Here is a 19,719-nt window from a genome sequence, read left to right as displayed (position 1 = left end):
GCGTGGATATCTCAATCGGAAAATTAAACAATATTGGGTGCCTATGGACTAGGCTGGGTGAACCCAGCCTGATCTGCCCGCTATTTATTTTTTGATTTCTTAAAAGATTGAGCTTGGTCTGGTGAAAGCCAGACTAGCCATGGACCTCAGTTACACAATGCAAGGGAACATGAATCAGCCTATATTTGCACGATCAATAATGGACAACAGCTCTTCAACTTTGGCCCGCTAAAATGTGTATGAACAGTCTAGCTTAACGATTTCATCAAGGCCCATTTGGACATGTCAGTTATTTGCACCACTGGTTAGATGTAAAACAGCATTTCGTTTCAGACTACTGTTACTTAATTTGTGTTAATTTTTTTTTTTTTATATCATACCTTCGTGTTTCTTTTGTGGACATTTTCAGCTTTCTTTTACATTATTGGTTAAAAATGATAGAAGAAAAATGAAATGGCACAACCCAGAAAAAGATTATTTACAATTTATTTAAATTTGTCTTAATGGCAAAGGCCACACCCAATCTCAAGCAGCACTTAATTTTTCTGGGCTTTTCAAAGAACATCTCTAAGGCTCTTTGGTAATTGAATTGAATTGTTGGGGGGCCATTAATGCTGACACGCATGCACGTAGCCAGATGCTCTCCTTGTAGTCTATTTCTCAGTCCCAAAACAACAAACCCACGATAAAAAAAAAAGTAAATACTCACTTTTTTCTACATCACTCCCACAGTTACCATACAACTCACTCACAATTAACTCGAAAGGACCTAGGCTACTTGATTGAAGTGCGACCGCTCGCTCTCACCGCCAAGAGAACGCTTGAAGTTATGAGAACACGCCTTTCTGATAAGAGAATGTAGGCTCCTATGTCTAATGCCGCAAACGATAAAAGGTCTGTTTGTGATAGCCTATTATAGCTAAGTGGACATAATTTAGGCTATAATGATATGCCAACATATGCTCATATTTCCTTTAACTATCAGAAAGTTTAAACAGGCCTAGACTGTGTTCGCCTAGCTTTCCCATGCAAACATTACATGTAGCCCCACGCTAACGCTACAAGTCTAGGCTACAATTAACGTTAAGACCATACACCTTGTAGCACATTGGTTTACTCTATTGCATTACTTACGCTTTTAATAATTTGTCGCTGAATGTTGATGGAGGCTCATCTTTGGGAAATCAGCTCTCTGGATAAAATTGCCAGCCGGAGCAAGAGTTCTCAGAGTTGACGACACCGTGGTCAAACTTCCCCATGTTAAATTCATTTCGTAATCATGAATTGGTTTCTTTTATTTGATGTAGGCTAGAGAGGAGGATGCATGTTTCACATTAGTGTCACGTGTCAAAGCAGGCTTTGGATCAGAGGAATTGCTCTGCTTAACATATGGCATAGGCTACAAGTTTAATTCCACGGCATACAAACATTTTCGTGATGAAATATAACTAATATCATTTTTTATTGTCACCAGGCCTATAAGTAGGCTATTTATTGTGTAACCTACAAGTGAACGATGACACCATAGGCTACACTGTGGCAGAGCAAGACCCCATCAGTCGGATAGCTAAACAATGTAACCGTTCAGAACGTGAGGCTAGCCATATGGGCTGCAGACTTGTCTTTGGGCTTGTAATCACCTGACACATCATGCCGCGATATATGTCCTGAATAATGAGAGGCTGGCGCGGATTTGATGCACTTAACTTACTCAAGACTTTCAGAAAACAATTTGAGATGACGCTGGCGTTGTGCTTTTACAGTGTGTTAAGTGAATCTCCTGATATTATGTTGCAGCGGCGCTGAAAATCCAGCGGCGGCGCTGCACCGCTGTTAAATACACTGTAGGGGAAACACTGAACATTATGCTGATACCTTTTGCTTTTCCCAAATACAATGTAGCCTACAGTCCAGTTGCAATGGATGAACTGTGATGAACTGCCCTACTTGTGATTGTTTAGAGATTTTAAAGGTTTTATAACAATGCTACAGTACATCTTCTTTGGCTATTCAACAATCGATTCACCTTTTTCAGCAGCAGTAGGTTGGCTTTTTCAGTAGCCGACACACACACCAGGCATGCCAAACAAGCATACACAAAAGTTTCAAAGAGGGGGGATGGAGTAAAAGATGGAGACAAATTGAAGTGTGATTATTTTCGCGGAATGGATGTACAGGACTGAGCGGCGGTCATATTTTGTACCGCTATGATGTACATCTAGTTATATTTTGCCATTCAAGTCGTGTTGGGAGAGCTGTGGATGCAACTTAAAATTGTTTATTCAGGTTAACAAATGAATTGTCGTTTAAACAAAATATGCACTTTTTCTTCATTTTTTCTGGCATATTCGTTAGCAACCAATTTCATATTTACAAAGGATAATAGCTCAGTATTATTTAAATAGATTATGGAGGGTTTCTGAATACTGATTCCATCTAAGACTGCTTTAAATGTCCTATCACTGAGAGATTGTAGCTTACTGTAGGGATACCCACCTGTGAAGCCAGGTTCTGGGATGCAACTACAATTGGTTCTGTGTGACATACTTTGTACGTACAGTATGCTTGGCATTAATTGTGGACTGTGTTTTTCTTTTTTTAAAGCCTAGAAAAGAGAACTCCTTTTGTGTGCCCTCTGCCGTGTGGTACTGTACTGTGTATCCATTTAAAAAATAAAAATAAAACTTCCCAACAGTGCTAAAAATCATTCAACTCCTCTTCTGATCATTGTAAATGAGTCTAAGCACAGTGCAGTTAAGAAAAAAGAGAGAGAGAGAGACATCGCTTGCAAGAAGCAAGAAGCTTCTGATGGAGGGAAGGGGGGGTTACAAAAAGGTGGTTGTAATCAAGAGTGAGTCTATGTAACCTCTCGGTTATGTAAGTGCTCTCGACTCCCTCTCAGACTGAGATGATTGTGTGCATTACTGTGGCTGATTGAGCCATGATGCCACACCAGCAATCCCCCCTCCCTCCCCTCCTCTTCGTGCCCCACATTATTACTTAGCCCCCCTCACCTCCATTAGAAGCCATCCTTCCCCAAAAAAGGGACATGCTTTGCTACTCGCACTCCAGATGTAACGAGATGTCATAAAGCACTCTTGTCAGTGCACCGTATAGTATTTTTAGCCAAGCAGACACACAGTATTTTTTTGGGTCTGTGTGTAAACCTGTGACAGTTATTTGGTGCTGATTCGGTCTCACGTTGTGTTTGTCAGTGTATCTGTTCAGTGTGAAGTTGATTTATTTAATCATTTTGTGAAACTTTTGTGCAGAATTATATGCAAATGAAATGCCTCAATCCATAACATGTACACGCACCCAGAGAGGAGCCCCTGTCCCTTTTACACAAAACACATTATGAGCAAACAGGGGTTCATTTGCATGATTAAACCCAAGCAAGTGTTCCACACATTTGTAACAATACAAACATCTTTTTTTTCTAATGCAGACCGCACCATTCTTAGAAATCACAATAGTATCTTAATTTTTAGGGAAGCCATTTGTGTTGTCAGATCTGTTGGGAAAGAAATGTAATGCAGGGAGGGGAAAATGGAATATATTTCTTTCCGAGGCATACACATTTTGGCATTCTCTTCGTCTTCCATGCTAGATCATCCATATTTAACGACTCCGCTGAGATTGCAACACATGCCTGACAGGTTTCCTTGGGAAGGAACCCATAAGCATCCCAATGGGAAAAAACATATCTACAAACAAGCTGAGCAAGTCCTGCTATCACAGCACGCTTCACTGGAAATAATGTCTCGCCAGTGGCCTGTTTGAGTTAGGAGTGGAGGCAGAGGATGAATCGATTCCCGCACGCTACCATTTAGTGCCTGGCTGACTCATGTGTCGATGGCCGCTGCAAAACTGGTTAGTTTGGCTACTGTACATCATTAGGATGTGACTTATGTGACCCCTGGCACTCTGTTTTGCCCATGCATGCAAAACCGCTGTATATTAGTCAGTAAGTCTTGGGAGAACTAATCGCCAGGAACCTCATCAGCACTGGCAGTGATGGCCAACACGTGTGCGACCTCGGGGCGTTGTGTGCGCGCGTGTGTGTGTGTGTGTGTGTGTGTGTGTGTGTGTGTGTGTGTGTGTGTGTGTGTGTGTGTGTGCTGGAGCGAAGCCCGAACCTGAGTCGAGTCCCATGCCTGCCCCTACTGTGACCCCATGGCGCTGGAGACAGAGACTGATGCTCACATGTGCACAACAGCCACGCCTGCGGCTGCGTGCGCGATCGATCCGTCTGCGTGGTTGATAACTTCGCTTCCAGACAGTAAGCCATTTAGGTCGGCTCCAGCTGTTTACAGGATAGAGTTTACCGCTCGCTGTCATTACGGTGTCCCTTAGACTTGACCCTGACGAGACCACCCCTCTCAGTGGGGCAGTGCTGGACTCTTGTGTGTCTATGATTCACTTGACCATTAACAGGCCAGCCCTCTGAGAGCCAAACGGAAGTGGGGGAGAGAGAGAGAGAGAGAGAGTGAGTGTGTGTGTGTGTGTGTGTGTGTGCGTGGTGTGTGCGTGGTGTGTGTGCGTGTGTGTGCGTGTGTGTGGGGCGAGGGGAGGTTGTGGAGGTGACTTTGGCAAGCCCAAAACGGAGAGCAGACTGTGACCGTCGGTAATTACACTACATCATGCTCCTGAAATGGTCAATAGTTACCGCCTAATTAACATAATTTAATATCGCTACCCAGGCGTAATGCAAGCAGCGGCAATTACGTGCCAAATTATGAAGGATCTTAAACGACATTGCATTTAAAAGTTAACCCTGAGATTGAAAGGGCAGGCTAAACGCTATGAGCATGAGTGTCCTCCTCACCCACCCAGCACCTCCACCCAGTCCGAACGAGACACCTCTGTGTTTTCACCCCAACCCCACCCTCTCTAAAGTGATGACGCGCCGTCTGTCTGTGCGGCCAGACTCCGCAGACGTCTGCCACCGCCAGTCATCATTAACCCTGGGGAAAGAATGCGGACTATCTGGGTGAGCGGTGCGGTTGATCTTGGCTTTGCCGCTGCTGACCCGCACATACTCAGCAGTTGCTAATTGACAGCATATGTACCCAGATCAGCTGGGGGAGATGCCAGACAGATGACTCTTTTCATTGTGTCAGCAACTAGGGGAAAGATATCCTTCAAGCTTTGTAAAAACACGCTAAATGCCTTGCGGCTTAGCGCTGCTAGTTGATTCGTATAGGCCACTTTCACATTCCTTGAAGTTTCTGGTTGGGGGGGATTTGTACAGTAAGTATGCATGAAAATCAATTGAAGGAACGGTAACACTTTACTTGACAGTATCGACATAAGAGTGACATGACACTGTCATGAGTACATGACACTGTCATGACACATGAACCCTAACCCTAATACTAACCTCTAACCCTAACCCTAAACCTGACCCTAACCCTAACCTTAACTTGTTATGACAAAAACCACGTTTATGACTTGTTTATGACACGTTTGTGACAGTGTCATGTCACTCTTATGTCCATATGTCAAGTAAAGTGTAACTGAAGGAACTATCCCTTTCCCCATCAATTCCTCATCAATTTCTGTTTATTCATTTGGATGGGAAATGGTTGTATTTTCGTGAACTGCAAGCTTTTCTCAAAGTCATGTATATACAGTACAGTAGCTAGTACAAACGGTGTCTCCTTTTTTTTGGCTTACAACAGTTGTTTTATCATCATGGATTTGCTGAAAGATTTATGCAATTTTGCTTGGGCGGATTTGCATGTATTTATACAAAACCGTGTTTTGGCATCATTTATTTACATAACATGAGACTTCTGTATTGAGACCTTTTTCCCTAAGTTCTAAAGACTATGTATCCCCTTTCATTTCCAAAGAGCTTTGTGTGCCTCCTCTAGGTTTTGAAGGGCAAGGCATTTTCTCCAGGAAATCTGCATAAGTTTGCCCCAACTTCCTGTTTCTTTTTCAGGACACTGTGCTTCATCCCCATAATAACAATGTAAATAATGCTGAGAGAGAGAGAGAGAGACCTGGTTCCAAGTATGGCTACTTCTGATTAGCAAAGCACAGAACTTTTCCTCATAAATCTACCAGTGGTCCAGTGTGCCACTTTGGGCACATGCTAATTGGCATGTAGCTTCTGTGGCCGCATACCGTCACATTAATAATATATGACAAACAACCAGACTCAGTTTATTAGACTCGGATGATCATGCTCAGCTGTCCCAGCACCTTTGGACTGGACCGGGCCACCAAGAGATGATACCTCACCGCGTGTTATCACATTAGTGTTCAACCTCCGCCCAACAGAGAGTGAGAGAATGGGAACACACAGGGCCTGCCTGACTCCCTAATGGCTCAGAGCCATTACTGTCCAAGCCAGCGCAGTGGAGAATGTACAAGTCCTCCCTGTCTGCCTCAAAGGGAAAATTGCTGTGCTAAGCATCATTTGTATTATTGGTGAAGATTACATCTGAACTCCTTGCCTTTACATTGTGATTTGTATGTTGTTTTTTTTTTCTGAATGCACAGCAGAAAATGGTCCTAAGTGCATCAGCAGATTTCCGGGAGATTCCTGTAGAATCAGGTGCACTGGAGTTTTGAGGTCAGACATTAGACAATGCCTTACAAGAGCCAGAACATGAATAGTGAAATGCTACAGGAAATAAGACAAGCAATACTTCCCGTTGTCTTTGCAGCCTCCGAGTTTGCTGTAAGAATTTTAAATCTTGAATCTTATGAGTTTAATATTTGAATCTGCATAACTGGTTATTTCATAAAAGAAATTCCAAATTAATGAGTCGTGGCTTATCTATCTTTAATAAGGCATAAAGTGAAATTCATGACTATGAAGCAATAAGGTTATTGAAAGAATTATAATGACATGCATATTGCAATATTCATACATCATATTTATGTTTTTCAGAGCAAACGTATCCTTCATCTTTTATTCCAATTGCTTACCTTAGACAACTGTGCAGCTGTGTGTGTGTGTTTGCGTTTGCTTGTTTGTGTGTGTGTGTGTGTGTGTGCTTGTATGCACTGGTGTGCATTCTGAAGTAACAAACTCTATTGTATGCATGTAATTGTGGTTGACCCTGAAATCCATCTTGCCGCTTGTGAACAGAAATGAAATGTGAGGAGAGCACATTAAAAATTGAGTAAGCTTTTATTCAGAAGGGCAACAAGCAGATATTTCCCTTTCCCCCTTACCCCCCTCTCTCTCTCTCTCTCTCTCTCTCAAACCCAATGTTGAGATGACAGGGTGACAGAGAGCAATAAATGGGGCATCTCCAGGATGTGTGTGTTGTGTGTGCTTGCATGCATACACGTTAGTATAGTATGCATGCACGTACACACAACACAGTACGCATGTATGTATGTATGTATGTATGTATGTTTGTGTGTATTTATTTACATATATATGTATGTGTGTGTGTGTGTGAGTGTACTGTATAGATAGATAGATAGATAGATAGATAGATAGATAGATAGATAGATAGATACGTTATTGATCCCCAGGGGAAATTCAAGGTCTCAGCAGCATACATACAACACAAACACATTCTTTAACAGCAGAAAGAGTAATTAAAGTATATAATATAAAAACACAACTAAGCAGTAAGGACAGTAGAAGATAAAGAATATGCTAAATATACTAAAATACAAATTATACTAACACTTAATACAATATATAAAAATATACTAAAATACAGATTACAAAAATACAAATTGTACTAACTAACACTTAATGTATGTAATGTATGTGTGTGTGTTGTGTCTGTCTGTGTGTGAGAGAGAGAGGGCCCTGACGTGGCTGTTTGGCTGCTGGACGGTCAGACGCGTTGACTGAACCGCCCTGTTTATTATTGTTAAACAGTCTCCTCAGTTGCTGCAACGAGGCCTCAAGGAGCCCGGCAGACAGGCCCTATTATTTCTCTGTCAAATCGCTGCTTACCTTCCTCTTATTTTCCTGTCATCGCAGTCATGATTCAATTAAAGCACAATGCATTCCTCTGTCTGGCCCGCCGACTCCAACCAGGAGAATGGTGATTGACAGACGCATACACACCGCCGTGCTCAAAGAGAGCAAGGCCAAGGAGAGATAGGGACATATTTGAATAGATAGGATAAAGGAGTCGTGTAATTGATTTTCTATCTACTCCGCTATTTCATTAACCGAATAAATGTGCTCTTTCTGGGAAGAGGAGGTTGTTCAAAATGTCCCCCGTCCTCCCATTGTGAAGACGAACTGGATTGTTGTTTGTGTTTCACGGTAATATTTCCTGAGTATGAAAAGAGAAGCCTCACAATCCTCGAAGATTAACTGGTTTCTGGGCTAGCAGTACAGTATCTTAAATCTGCATGGATCCTTTGGAGTGATTTAACGATGTCTTTTTAATGGACACAGAGGACAAACGAAAGCTACAATAGGCTATTCACCCTGTTATACCCCTGCAGTTTCCAAATGCCTTTGCCAGTCTTTCAGTGTACCCCCCCCCCCCTCTTTGAGCTGTCTGGAACTGGATATATATTCTTAACAGTTTTTGGCATTATGGTACGACTTGAGTGTGTATTATATATGTGCTGCAGTATAAATGTGTACATTCAGCCGCCTAATAACTCGGGTATGCGCTTTGTTCTCGGACAGATGTGATCCACACTGTGGGCCCTATAGCCAGAGGACACGTGGGCTCTTCCCAGAGAGACGACCTTGAGGCCTGCTACAAAAGCTCTCTGCAGCTGGTCAAGGAGAATGGCTTGCACTCTGTGGTAAGGGCACGTTTTTCTTTCTTTCTTTCTTTCTTTCTTTCTTTCTTTCTCTCTCTCTCTTCGTGTGCTGTTTTGTTCTCCAACCCTGATTCCACCTGGTCCTCAAATGAATCTGAAAACGAAGAATCAGATTCCCACTGGACAGCAGCTGACAGTCCCCACCATCAGACAAAGAAATATTTTCTATTTTCAGGACAAGGCTTTTAAAAAGTATGGCTATTTATCGTGTTCCAGCTTGGTACTGTCAAGCTGAAAAGTTATTTGTTTTGTTTTGTTTTGTTTTGAACACATTTGAAAAGATTCTTGTCAGTTTGATCACTGGTGCTCAGACACAGATGTTCAGAAAGTAGACAGTGGAATGCAAGTATTAACTATAATACAAATCTCGTTTTTGACGGCTATAATCTTCAGCTTTTTATAAACGACACAATATAAACAAACCATCAGAAATGTGTGTGAGTTTGTCGCTGGAGTTGAATCTGCTGAAATATGATTTTATTGTAACAATCAGGGGAAAGTACACCTTTACTTTTCCCAAACATATTTGAGTTGATGGCTACAGTAGTTGATGATTAGTGTGGAAATGCAGAAGCGGGTGGCGAAGCCGTCATGGTTAGGCTCAGCTGTCATATCTCTTCCATTTCAGGCCGAGGACAGCTCGTAATGACTCAAGTTTGTCGGCCAAATAGACTTCGGAGAAAACTTGAGAGAGCCGCCGCTAGCCAGGGCACCGCTGTCATTGAAATGCCCTCATTTGCTAAGAGGCAGATCATTCTGCAAATGTCACCTGTGTCCAGAGCGTTCCTCTCTGTGCCAGCCGGGCTCCTCGGCTCTAGCTGTCGCGCGACTTTCTGACCGTCTCTGGTGCTCAGGGAGCCCTAATGAAGCTGGCTTATGACCAGAGGCTTTGGCCGAGACAGCAGCAGCAGCCAGAGAAGAGAAAGAGAGCCGAGTACTCGGGGCTTTATCCTCTCCTCTCCTCTCCTCTCCACTCCCCTCATCTCTTCTCCTTTCCTCTGCCCTCCTTACCTCTCTCCTCTCCTCTCCTCTCCTCTCTCCTCCTTACCTCTCCTCTCCTCTCCTTTCCTCTCCTCTCCTCTCCTCTCCTCTCCTCTCATCTTGTCTCCTCCTCTCCTCTCCTCTCCTCTCCACTCCCTCATCTCTTCTCCTTTCCTCTCTCCTCCTTACCTCTCTGCTCTCCTCTCCTCTCCTCCTCTCTCCTCCTTACCTCTCCTTTCCTCTCCTCTCCTCTCTCCTCCTTACCTCTCCTTTCCTCTCCTCTCCTCTCCTCTCCTCTCTCCTCCTTACCTCTCCTTTCCTCTCCTCTCCTCTCATCTTGTCTCCTCTCCTCCTCTCCTCTCCTCTCCTCTGCTCTCTCATCTGCTCTCCTCTCCTCTCCTTTCCTGCACTCTCCTTTTCTCTCCTTGTCTCCTCTCCTCTTGTCTCCTCTACTCATCTTCTCTCCTGTCCTTTCCTCTCCTCTCCTCTCCTCTCCTTCCTCTTGTCTCCTCTACTGTCCTCTGCTTTCTCTCCTCTCCTCTACTCTCCTTTTTTCACCTTGTCCCCTCTCCTCTTGTCTCCTCTCCTCTGCTCTCTCTCTCCTCTGCTCTCCTTTCCTCTCCTGTACTCTCCTTTCCTCTCTTGTCTCCTCTCATCTTGTCTCCTCTCCTCTCCTCTCCTCTCCTCTACTCCTTTATTCTCCTCTTGTCTCCTCTCCTCTCCTCTTCTCTCCTCTCTTCTCCTCCTCCTCCAGCAGCTGTCCAGCTCCAGCTCTGTCCCAGTGCGCTGCTCACCATCTGCTCCACATGAGTTATGAATCTGCTTTAATCCACAGTGGCTGCGGCCAGGGCGACTCAAATAGACTGAGTTTAGAAACGTGTATCTGTGTGTGTGTGTGGGGGGATTCCTAGCCCCCATCCTTTACCTGATAGTACAGTGCAAAAGCAGTGGATAGTCAACATATAGGGCTGATGAGGGTGTCACAGGGAGTGTCTGACCAAGTTGACCAGTCCTAAGATGATGCACTGGCTCCCTCATGTGCTGTGAGAACACACACAGGGGGTGCCGGGGTGCGGTTGGTTAGTGGTTGGGGTTTGAAAAAAATCCCTTCCTGGTTTTAGTAAAAAAAAACAACCTTAAAAAACTTTTCACAGATCTCTTTCTGGTAACAGAGGGGTTATTAGTGCTTGTGGCCGCGGGGCACGTTCTGAAGGATAACTCCGACTGCCTCGTAGAGGACTTCATTAGGAAGCGGGCGGTCGGCCGTCGCAGGAAAATGAGCTGGTCCTACCTTCAGGCTCGGCCACCATTTGCTCCAGTCCGCTTTGTTTTTCTTTCTTCATCCTGCGCTCTGCCCGCGGACGTCAGACTTTGTTTCGGACATATTCCACAGATTTATTTAGTTTCCCTTCCTCATTTATTTATTCAATAATTCATGTATTTATGGAAAAACATGGCTCTGTTTTCACTCGGAGCAAGGCCCCAGTTTCTGTAGGAAGTATTTGGACAGCTGCTGCGGATTGAGGTGGCCCTGTGAAAACAGCGGGAGCTCTGTGATTGGTCCGCTGGCCACCTGCAGGACAGGCTGTGGTCTCACATCAGCCCTGGCCCATGTGTACCCCCCCCATCCCATCTACCCTACCTCCAATAAGGTGTGTAGTAGAAGAGAAGTACAAGAGGAGGATCAGTGATAGACTCTTGTGTGTAATAGAGTGGAGCCTCTCCTCTCCTTTTTTCTCCCCTCCTCTCATCTCCTCTCCTCCTCTCCCTTCTTCTCTCCCTTCTGTTCCTCTCCTCCTCTCCTTTCCTCTCCTCTCTCTCTCCCTGCCTGGTGAGTGTGCAGTGCTGCAAGTCCGAATGGTGGGTCCCAGGCTGCCAGCTTACTGTTAAGCTCATTGGGAGGCAGCGGTAGACGTGGGGTGCGGCGCAGTGTGGAGCAGTGCGGTGCGGAGCGAAGGCTCCCAGCCAGTGAGGCATGCTGGGAAAGTGGGGAAGCTGAGGGTTGCTGCTTCTAGAAACACTAGAGGAACAACTCCCTAATGGGGATTCCAGAGCATTACAAAGGGTTCCGAGTGAAAACAGCACACATGGACGAGAGGGAGAGAGAGAGAGAGAGAGAGAGAGATCAGGAGAAGCCGAGGACGACAAAAAATAAAAAATAAACTTGCACATAAAAGATTGAAGCAGGAGGAGCTCGCTGCTTAATCTCTACTCTTGAGAGCCCAAAGCCAGCCCTCAGGCTACGAGAGCCACTGCCACGTGCTGTGATGCACATTAACCGCCAAGCTTAATTCCCCACGATCGCTTCAAAGAGATAGTGACTTGCAAAAAAAAAAGTTTTTCTCTTTTTTTCCATGAGCAGAGGAAATTCAATGCCTAATGCTCTTTTGAAAAAAATCGGAAACATTGCTTTTGATAATAACATTGTGTATGGGGGTCTAAGTTTCTGCCCAGCGGTAGGGCAGAAAAACACACTATATATATATATATATATATATATATATATATATATATATATATATATATATATATATATATATATATATATATTATTTTTATTTATTTATATTATTTTTTCAGGCTGAAATAGTTGCCTTCATTTCCACTAGGATTTACTCCAGCCTCTCTATGGTGGCTTTCCAATTTTGTGAGAGGGGGAATGAGAGAGAATTGATAACGGCTCCTCCACAGCCCCTTAAATAACCATAAATGACAACAGGGGGCCGATGATCACAATGAATTACCTGTGGTCGAGATAAAAAAGGCATCGCATTCGGTTCTTAGTTTTCCCGTTGCCAAAGTATTCTCATGCAGATAGTGATGAATAATGTGGGGCTGGGATGCTGGCGCTGCATGCATTAGTTTAGTCTGTCAGCGCTGGGCTCTGTGGATGGTGTCTGGCTGGGAATCGGTATGAAGGATGGCCGTTGTGTAAAAAATGACGAGCTCCTCGAGCCAAAGAAGCAACACGTTTAACCCCGACGAGTGCAGTGCTGTTCAGTTCAGCATGCTGCGGAGTGTGTGTCTCTCTCTCTCGATCTGTGTGTGTGTGTGTGTGTGTGTGTTTGTGTGTGTATGTGTCTGTGTGTGTTTGTTGGTGTGTGTCTGTTTGTGTTTGTGTGTGTGTGTGTCTGTCTAAGTATGTATGTGTGTGTGTGTGTGTGTGTGTGTGTGTGAGTAAGCGTGTGTGTGTGACCGTGCTCTTTGTCTCTGTCCAGTCTCTGTGTGATTTTGCCTGGCTATATTTAGCAGCCAGTGCCCTGCATGGGTGCTTTTTTGAAAGAGAAAGGATGATAAGATTATATCTCCTCTACTTCTCCATGGAGAGTGAGAGTGTGTGTGAGAGAGAGAAAAAGAGAGAGATGTGTGGTTGAATGTATGTGGCAGCATCCATCAGCACATATGAGTACATTTGTGTGTGTGTGTGCGTGTGTGTATAGGAATGTGTGCGTGCAGGTCTCTGATTGTGTGTGTGTGTGTGTGTGTGTGTGTGTGTGTGTGTGTGTGTGTGTGTGTGTGTGTGTGTGTGTGTCCACTGAGTAACAGTCACGCGGCTCCACTCGAGCCCAGAGGAGACCCAGACTCTTGCCCTCCTCCTCCTCTTCCTCCTCTTCCTCATCCTCCTCCTCCTCGTCCAGGCCAAGTGAACAATCTGTCACAGCCCCCGAGGCCCAGCGGAGCAGCAAGTGACCGCTGCCCTCTCGCTGAGGACACCGCCACCGCTAACCGTGCTCCGGAACGTCAGCCAGGGGAATTGTGGGAACCGGGGTTTTGGAGAGGGGACACGTTGGCCATGTGCTCGCGAAGCCACAAAAACGTTCTCAGGCGTCCAGAGCTCAAGAGCTCAGAGAGCAGAATGGGGGTAATTCACTCACGATGACGTGATGGAAAAATGACCCGCAAAGCTCCCTTTTAAAACACCCTTCATCAGAACTACTACTTGACCAGGTTTTCCTTGCAGAGAGGAGTACCGGGGGGAAACGACGTTGGCAGAAGGGGGCCTGTGACTTGGGCTGGACAGAGTCAGATTTAAAATGGATTGTGGTCATAATGCTGTCGCTGCCCGGTCGATTGGCAAGGAGACCTACTCCGGCAGACTGTCAATATTAGCTCGAGCCGGGACACAATAAATAGTCACATCTCAGTTCCTGTGATGTATGGAGCATGGCTAGACCAGTTTTCTCTCTTTTTTTTTTTAAAGGGCTGGGTACAGTATGTTGGGAAACTCAATACTCTACGCCCCCCCAGCCCATATAAGGCAGACGAAATGAGCAGAGAGGAGCTCTGTAAGCTGCAGATGACTTCAGATTTGGCCCTAGGGATATGATGAGAAGTAGGGAGTGGAATCCTCTCTGTAAATTAAGCTCTGAGACTCTTGGTCTGCAAGTGAGCAGTTTGTAAAGTCTTACTAATGGACACTGTCTGGGAAATAGACTATTTTTCCCCTCCTATCTGAGGTTAGATAGCATATATTAAGTAGTTTTTTGGGTTTAAAAAAAAGCAGAACATTTGCTCTAGTTCTCAAATTCCAATGCAGCTTCGGAGACAGCCTTGTTAGAATCAACCCTGGTTCTCTGGCTTTAGCCCCCCATGAAGGCCCAGGCCCCTGAGTCTTCAGTGGCCCCTGTGGGGAACTAAAGGCACCGGGGTCTCCAATTAATGCCAGGCTCATCTAACCCACGCCCCTGAGCAAAATAAGACTGTACAGCTATAGAACAACAACGAGTGGTGCGTGTTGGAAGGACACCACCATCTGGAAGCCATTCCGCTCTCACGGTCGTTTCATCTCGACACTCACAACATGGTCTCCGCTGCTGACCTCTCACAAAGAGAAATAATGATGTTTACTCAAAACATCATTATCATCTTAAAATGTAAATTGATTTATCTTGGTTATTACTCAACATTTGATGTCTTTTATTCAATTACGGGGCCTGGCGTTAGAAGAGAGAGTGCGAGGGCTTGAGCAGCCTCTTGAGGGGGGGAAAAAAGTTTTTGGCGAAACAAATGACCACACGACAATGAAAATGCTCAGCTTTTGCGGCTACGCCGAGAATCCCAAGTACCTCGGGGCGGCTTTGAACGTTGACTAATGGGCCCATGGGAAAAGTGCAATGGCGTTTTTTAACGCGACCACAATGGACCCGCAGCTTGGCACTTCTCAAAGCGCTTCTGTCATTAGGATATTTTTGGTGAATGTGCAGTGGATTAGAGTTTTGGTTTGCCAGCTGTCCTTCCGCGCAGTGACACAGCCAGAGGCTATGTTTAGTAGGCCTCTCTCCCGGCTCCCAGGCAGTCTCTGTAGTGTCTTTCACTAATAACACTAGCTTGTGCTCAGTAGTATGAGGAAAGCCACAAAATGCCAGCTGAAGAAAAAATGCTGAAAGCCAGCTGAATGAATGATGAATAATACTGTATGGTAAGACTGGACACATTTTTATCCTCCATATTTTTTGTTGTGGTATGTGTCCTGGCCTGCTCTTACATGTGGACGTGTTTTAGGAATCAGTGAGAAATGTATCCGTTTATTGCAAATGCTTCCCTGCGTGTTTTGGTGATGTAAATACAGCCCCAACTCAGAGCAGAAAGCCTGGTGATGAGATATGTCTCTAGATAAATTATACATATTTTACTCTACATTTCAGCAGACTCGGTGTGTGTTTACACAAGAAATGGTGGGCAGATAGCCATTTCAGTAACTACTGGTTCTCAGATTGCTCAGGGACGTTCAGGGCTGTAAGACCAGTTCAACTTTTATTTGTGCACATGCAGCCTTTATTCAGTGCATCAAAAGGTGTTCTTAAAATTGTTTCAGGGGTAAAATAGGATGTTTTTTTTATCTTTCAGTTGGACTGAAATAACTGACTAAGGTACTGACTTAAACTCTATATGGAAACCCTGTAATGTATGTTTGAAAAAATGTGTTGTGTATATATAGTATTGTATAAGAAGATAGGTCCCAACCCACACACACCCTCACAGCAGGGTCATATTATCGTGGTAGTATAGAACCTCCTGAAATGGAGTTCAGTAATAATTGCAACACTGTTGCTACTTCTGCATTGGCACTGTCACCTTCTGCATTGGCAATGATTCAATGGTACCTCTTTTATTTATGATAAAAAAATAATAATAAATGGACCTCAATTAATACAGTATAATACAGGAATCATGTTCTTGTTCTTGTATTATAATAGTATTGTGTTATGAGCTGTCATTTAATTGTCGTCAATTATGAGGTATGGTCATCATGAGTGGGACCCGTTAACTGAGAGCTCTGCATCCCAGTCAGAATTATGTTCTCATTACACACATAATAATAATAATATCCCACTTGTTTAAAAGCACAACAGTTAATCTTCCTAATTGTGTAATACTGAACACATTAGGCATATTTCTGTACTGTATGTCAGAGCTGTGATCGCTGAGCCGGTGCATGCTAACAGCAGATAAATGAATTAGGCATGAGAGGAACGTCATATATGAGATGTGCATTGGTCTGTGCTTTGAGCACATTGCTACATGCAGCACTAATAATTTAGTTTCCACTTAAACGCAGACCCTCCAGGGCTGCTGCTGTCCTTGAAAGGCAATGCAGAAAGCTTGGACGAGAGGATATTAATGACGAAATTTTTAAAAGTCGATTAAAAAAAAAACATGTGTTGTGAAAGCTGATTATTTATGTACTTAAACACTACGGTATAAACCTTTATGACTCTCCACCTTCGCCACTCTCCAGCTTTGAGAGACGCAATTCCCTTAGTGATTAATTTATGAATTTGCATTTATGTGCTTAACAGATCTTGGGCAAACTTTTTTTTTCTCCCTTTCCTGGGCTCTCTCTTTCTCTTTTTGTTTCCTGTGGCTCATAAATTATTGTCTCAGAGAGTAAGTGGCTTGGAATTCAATTATGGAATGGCACTGAGCAGTATAAAGCTTTTATTGTGCGCACACGTGGCCTGCTTATAAGGCCCGCTAAGCAAACTGAACATTAAACTCTGCCTCTTGTGAGGAGGTTTATGAGACTTCTATTTGAACGGTGCTTTCCCCCTCTGTTTTCCCCCCTCATAGCTCAGCCACCTGATACGAGCCCCTGCTGTTAAAAGGTGTTTCGTCTCTACAGAGAGAGTGATTAAGAGGAGGACGCAGTGTATTGCATGTGTTGGTTGTTTTATTTTTTTCTGATCGCAGAGTAGAATTTATCTCTTGTTTTTCCATGGAATGGATATGTCTTGTGCCTGCACTTGCACTTACACGTGTTGGCAATACACAGAGATTAATTACTATGTACTAATGTGGTAGGAGCGCATAGTGCAGCAGTCCCTAAGAAGGAATTAACCAAGTTGTGAACAAGTTGTAAAGAAGTCAGGGTAACACTTTACTTGACAGTATTGACATGACGCTGTCATGAACACATGACACATGAACCCTAACCCAAAACCTGACCCTAACCCTAATCCTAACCTCTAACCCCAATCCTAACCCTAAACCTAATCCTAACTAACTTTTCAGTAGCCAGAGCTTGTTCCCCTAACCTAACCCTAACTTGTTATGACAAAAAACAAATATCACTTAATAACAGAAGTGTTATGTCATAAATGTTTATGACTTGTTTATGACACATTCATGACAGTGTCATGTCACTCTTATACCGATACTGTCAAGTAAAGTGTAACCGAAGTAAGCATATAGTACTACAAATAAGTCATAAATATTCCAGTTCATCGTCATTGCTAAGTAGGTGGATGGCTGTAAAGATGAATTATGTTAAAGCTTGTTTAGTTTATATGTGGAAATGGCAGTGGAAGTGTAGTCTTTTCTTGGTATTCTTGGTGATGGGTGTTTTTCCATAAACATGGTGTTGTGTTGAGTTCTGAAAGCTGTGTCTTTCCGTTTCTTATATATATATATATATATATATATATATATATATATATATATATATATATATATATATATATATATATATATATTGTTTACCATACCTAATATCAAAGTGCTCACATGCAGTATCACAATCATAGATGGACACATGGAAGTGAAGACATGGAAGTGTGTTCATCAAACACTCATGCTCATCAAAGCATGTTCTTGATGGAGTCTTTGCTCTCTTTATAGAATGTTTCTTCTCACCAACACCACCACCGCCATGGTAACCACTGTACTCCACGGTAACAAGTGGAGCTGTGTGGCTTTCCCTCCTTCCCATAGTGCTCTACGGCCACTTAGATCACGGTGGCCTCGCTGGAAACACCTGTGTGCATCTCAAAGGTCAATTAGGCAGAGGCTCCTTAAAGGTCACGCTGTCACTTAAATTTGTCAGCGCTATTTATCTGATCTGGATTGCAGCCAACATTAGCCCAATTAGCTCCAATTAGGGAAGCGGCGGCAGCGCGCCACCCCAGCAGGAATTAACGAGAGCACAGGAGCAGTAATTACCTGAGTGGCCTGGGTTCTAAGGAGGAGCCAGAGTGGCAGCGTGGTAAACTAGGGCAGGAGGGTCTCTCCCTCTCCCTTGACATTTGGCATTAAGGAAGCCGGACTTGAGTCCGAGTTTGTTTTTGGTTGGGGGGGGGGGTGAAATATATGTAAAATGTGACATTTCCACAACCTGTGCAAAGAATAATTGCTTGATTGGGCCAAATGGTAGCATTGAGAGGAGTTGTCCCATGGAGATGGAAATGGGGTTGTGGGGGCTGTGATTATAGACTTGAGCTCACCTCTTTTCTGGTAGGAGAAAGTTATTCAGAAGAACATCTGCAGCTAATGAAAGTTGCACCCTTGCAGCACCCTTTAGAGTTGTGCACGAGCTTAAAACACAATCAGTCTGTGGCAGCCTCAGACATCACATTCTCTCCCTCCCTCTCTCTCTCTCTCTCTCTCTCTCTCTCTCTCTCTCTCTCTCTCTCTCTCTCTCTCTCTCTCTCTCTCTCTCTCTCTCTCTCTCTCTCTCTCTCTCTCTCTCTCTCTCTGCCTCTCTCTCTCTCTGTGCATCATTCTCGCTCTCTGTCCCCTTCTCACTCTCCCTGCCGCCATGAATATCTATGAGGCCTGCGATTCTCTGTGACACGGCGCAGCAAGAGCCCCCAGCGCACGCCCGTGCTCAACCAGGGCCTTGTCAGAGGCGATTGTTGATTAAAGATGCTGATCCCCGGCAGTGCTGTGGGAGATCAGCATTCCACAATGAGCTGGCATTAATTAAACATAACCGGAGAATGTGGCCTATCCGAGAACAAAACGAATGAGTGGTCCTCTGTGACTCACAATGACATTGTAAAGATGCAAAGGAGTATGTGCTTTGTCATATCAGAGTCCCATGGCTACCTACTGCAGATTTGACAGAGGATGGGTGAAATAAATGGACCAATACGTAAAAGAAACGCCAAGAGAGAATTGGGTCATTGTCATTGGTAATTAACTCGTAATATCTAACGCACCATCAAACACTTTTACTCCGTCCCTCTGTAAGCCACATAAATGAAGCAAAATGTTTTTGTCACATTCAGAGGCACCTACCTGTCACTTTAATTGTATCACCATCCATACATTTGCTTTTTTTTTTCTTGCATTATGTGATCTATGTTTCATTGCACAATGCTTTAGAAAAAAGTATTTTTTCACATTGGTACTATTGTGTAACTGCATGTGTCCAGTGCAAAATTGAAAGTGCAGTCCCAATGAATGGGCCCCTGATGTCAGCAGATCTTTTGCCTTAAAGCACGTTCAGGGTATGTTAAAATAAGGGGGTGAGACATCTCAAACCTGCCTCTTTCCACTGGGACACATTAAAATGTTAGCCTATAGCTAAAAGGGAGTTGAATTATGCTAAGCTAGGCTAACAGTTAACAAACAAGCTAATTCCCCCAAAACTTTAGTGTGTTCCTTTAAGGACGCCCTGGCCAGATAGACCTTTGAAAGTTTGTCTTGAAGTCGCTGCTGTCCAGTGTGATCCTTGTGAGAGGTGAG

General features: G+C 44.0%; 1 protein-coding gene across 3 annotated transcripts in view; it reads left to right on the top strand.

The window, feature by feature from the left end:
• Positions 1 to 19,719, top strand: part of macrod2 (mono-ADP ribosylhydrolase 2) — a 522,252-nt gene that overhangs the window by 339,559 nt on the left and 162,974 nt on the right. For all 3 annotated transcript variants that reach the window (XM_048269585.1, XM_048269587.1, XM_048269584.1), the window contains exon 6: positions 8,633 to 8,754. In XM_048269585.1, the coding sequence (XP_048125542.1) occupies positions 8,633 to 8,754 (122 nt within the window). The remainder of the gene's footprint in view (positions 1 to 8,632; positions 8,755 to 19,719) is intronic.

This window comes from Alosa alosa, chromosome 18 (assembly GCF_017589495.1).
Source record: "Alosa alosa isolate M-15738 ecotype Scorff River chromosome 18, AALO_Geno_1.1, whole genome shotgun sequence".
In the NCBI taxonomy this organism is placed as follows: Eukaryota; Metazoa; Chordata; class Actinopteri; order Clupeiformes; family Clupeidae; genus Alosa; species Alosa alosa.
The sequence above is the reverse complement of the archived record's forward strand: the minus strand, read 5'-3'. Positions and strand labels throughout refer to the sequence as shown.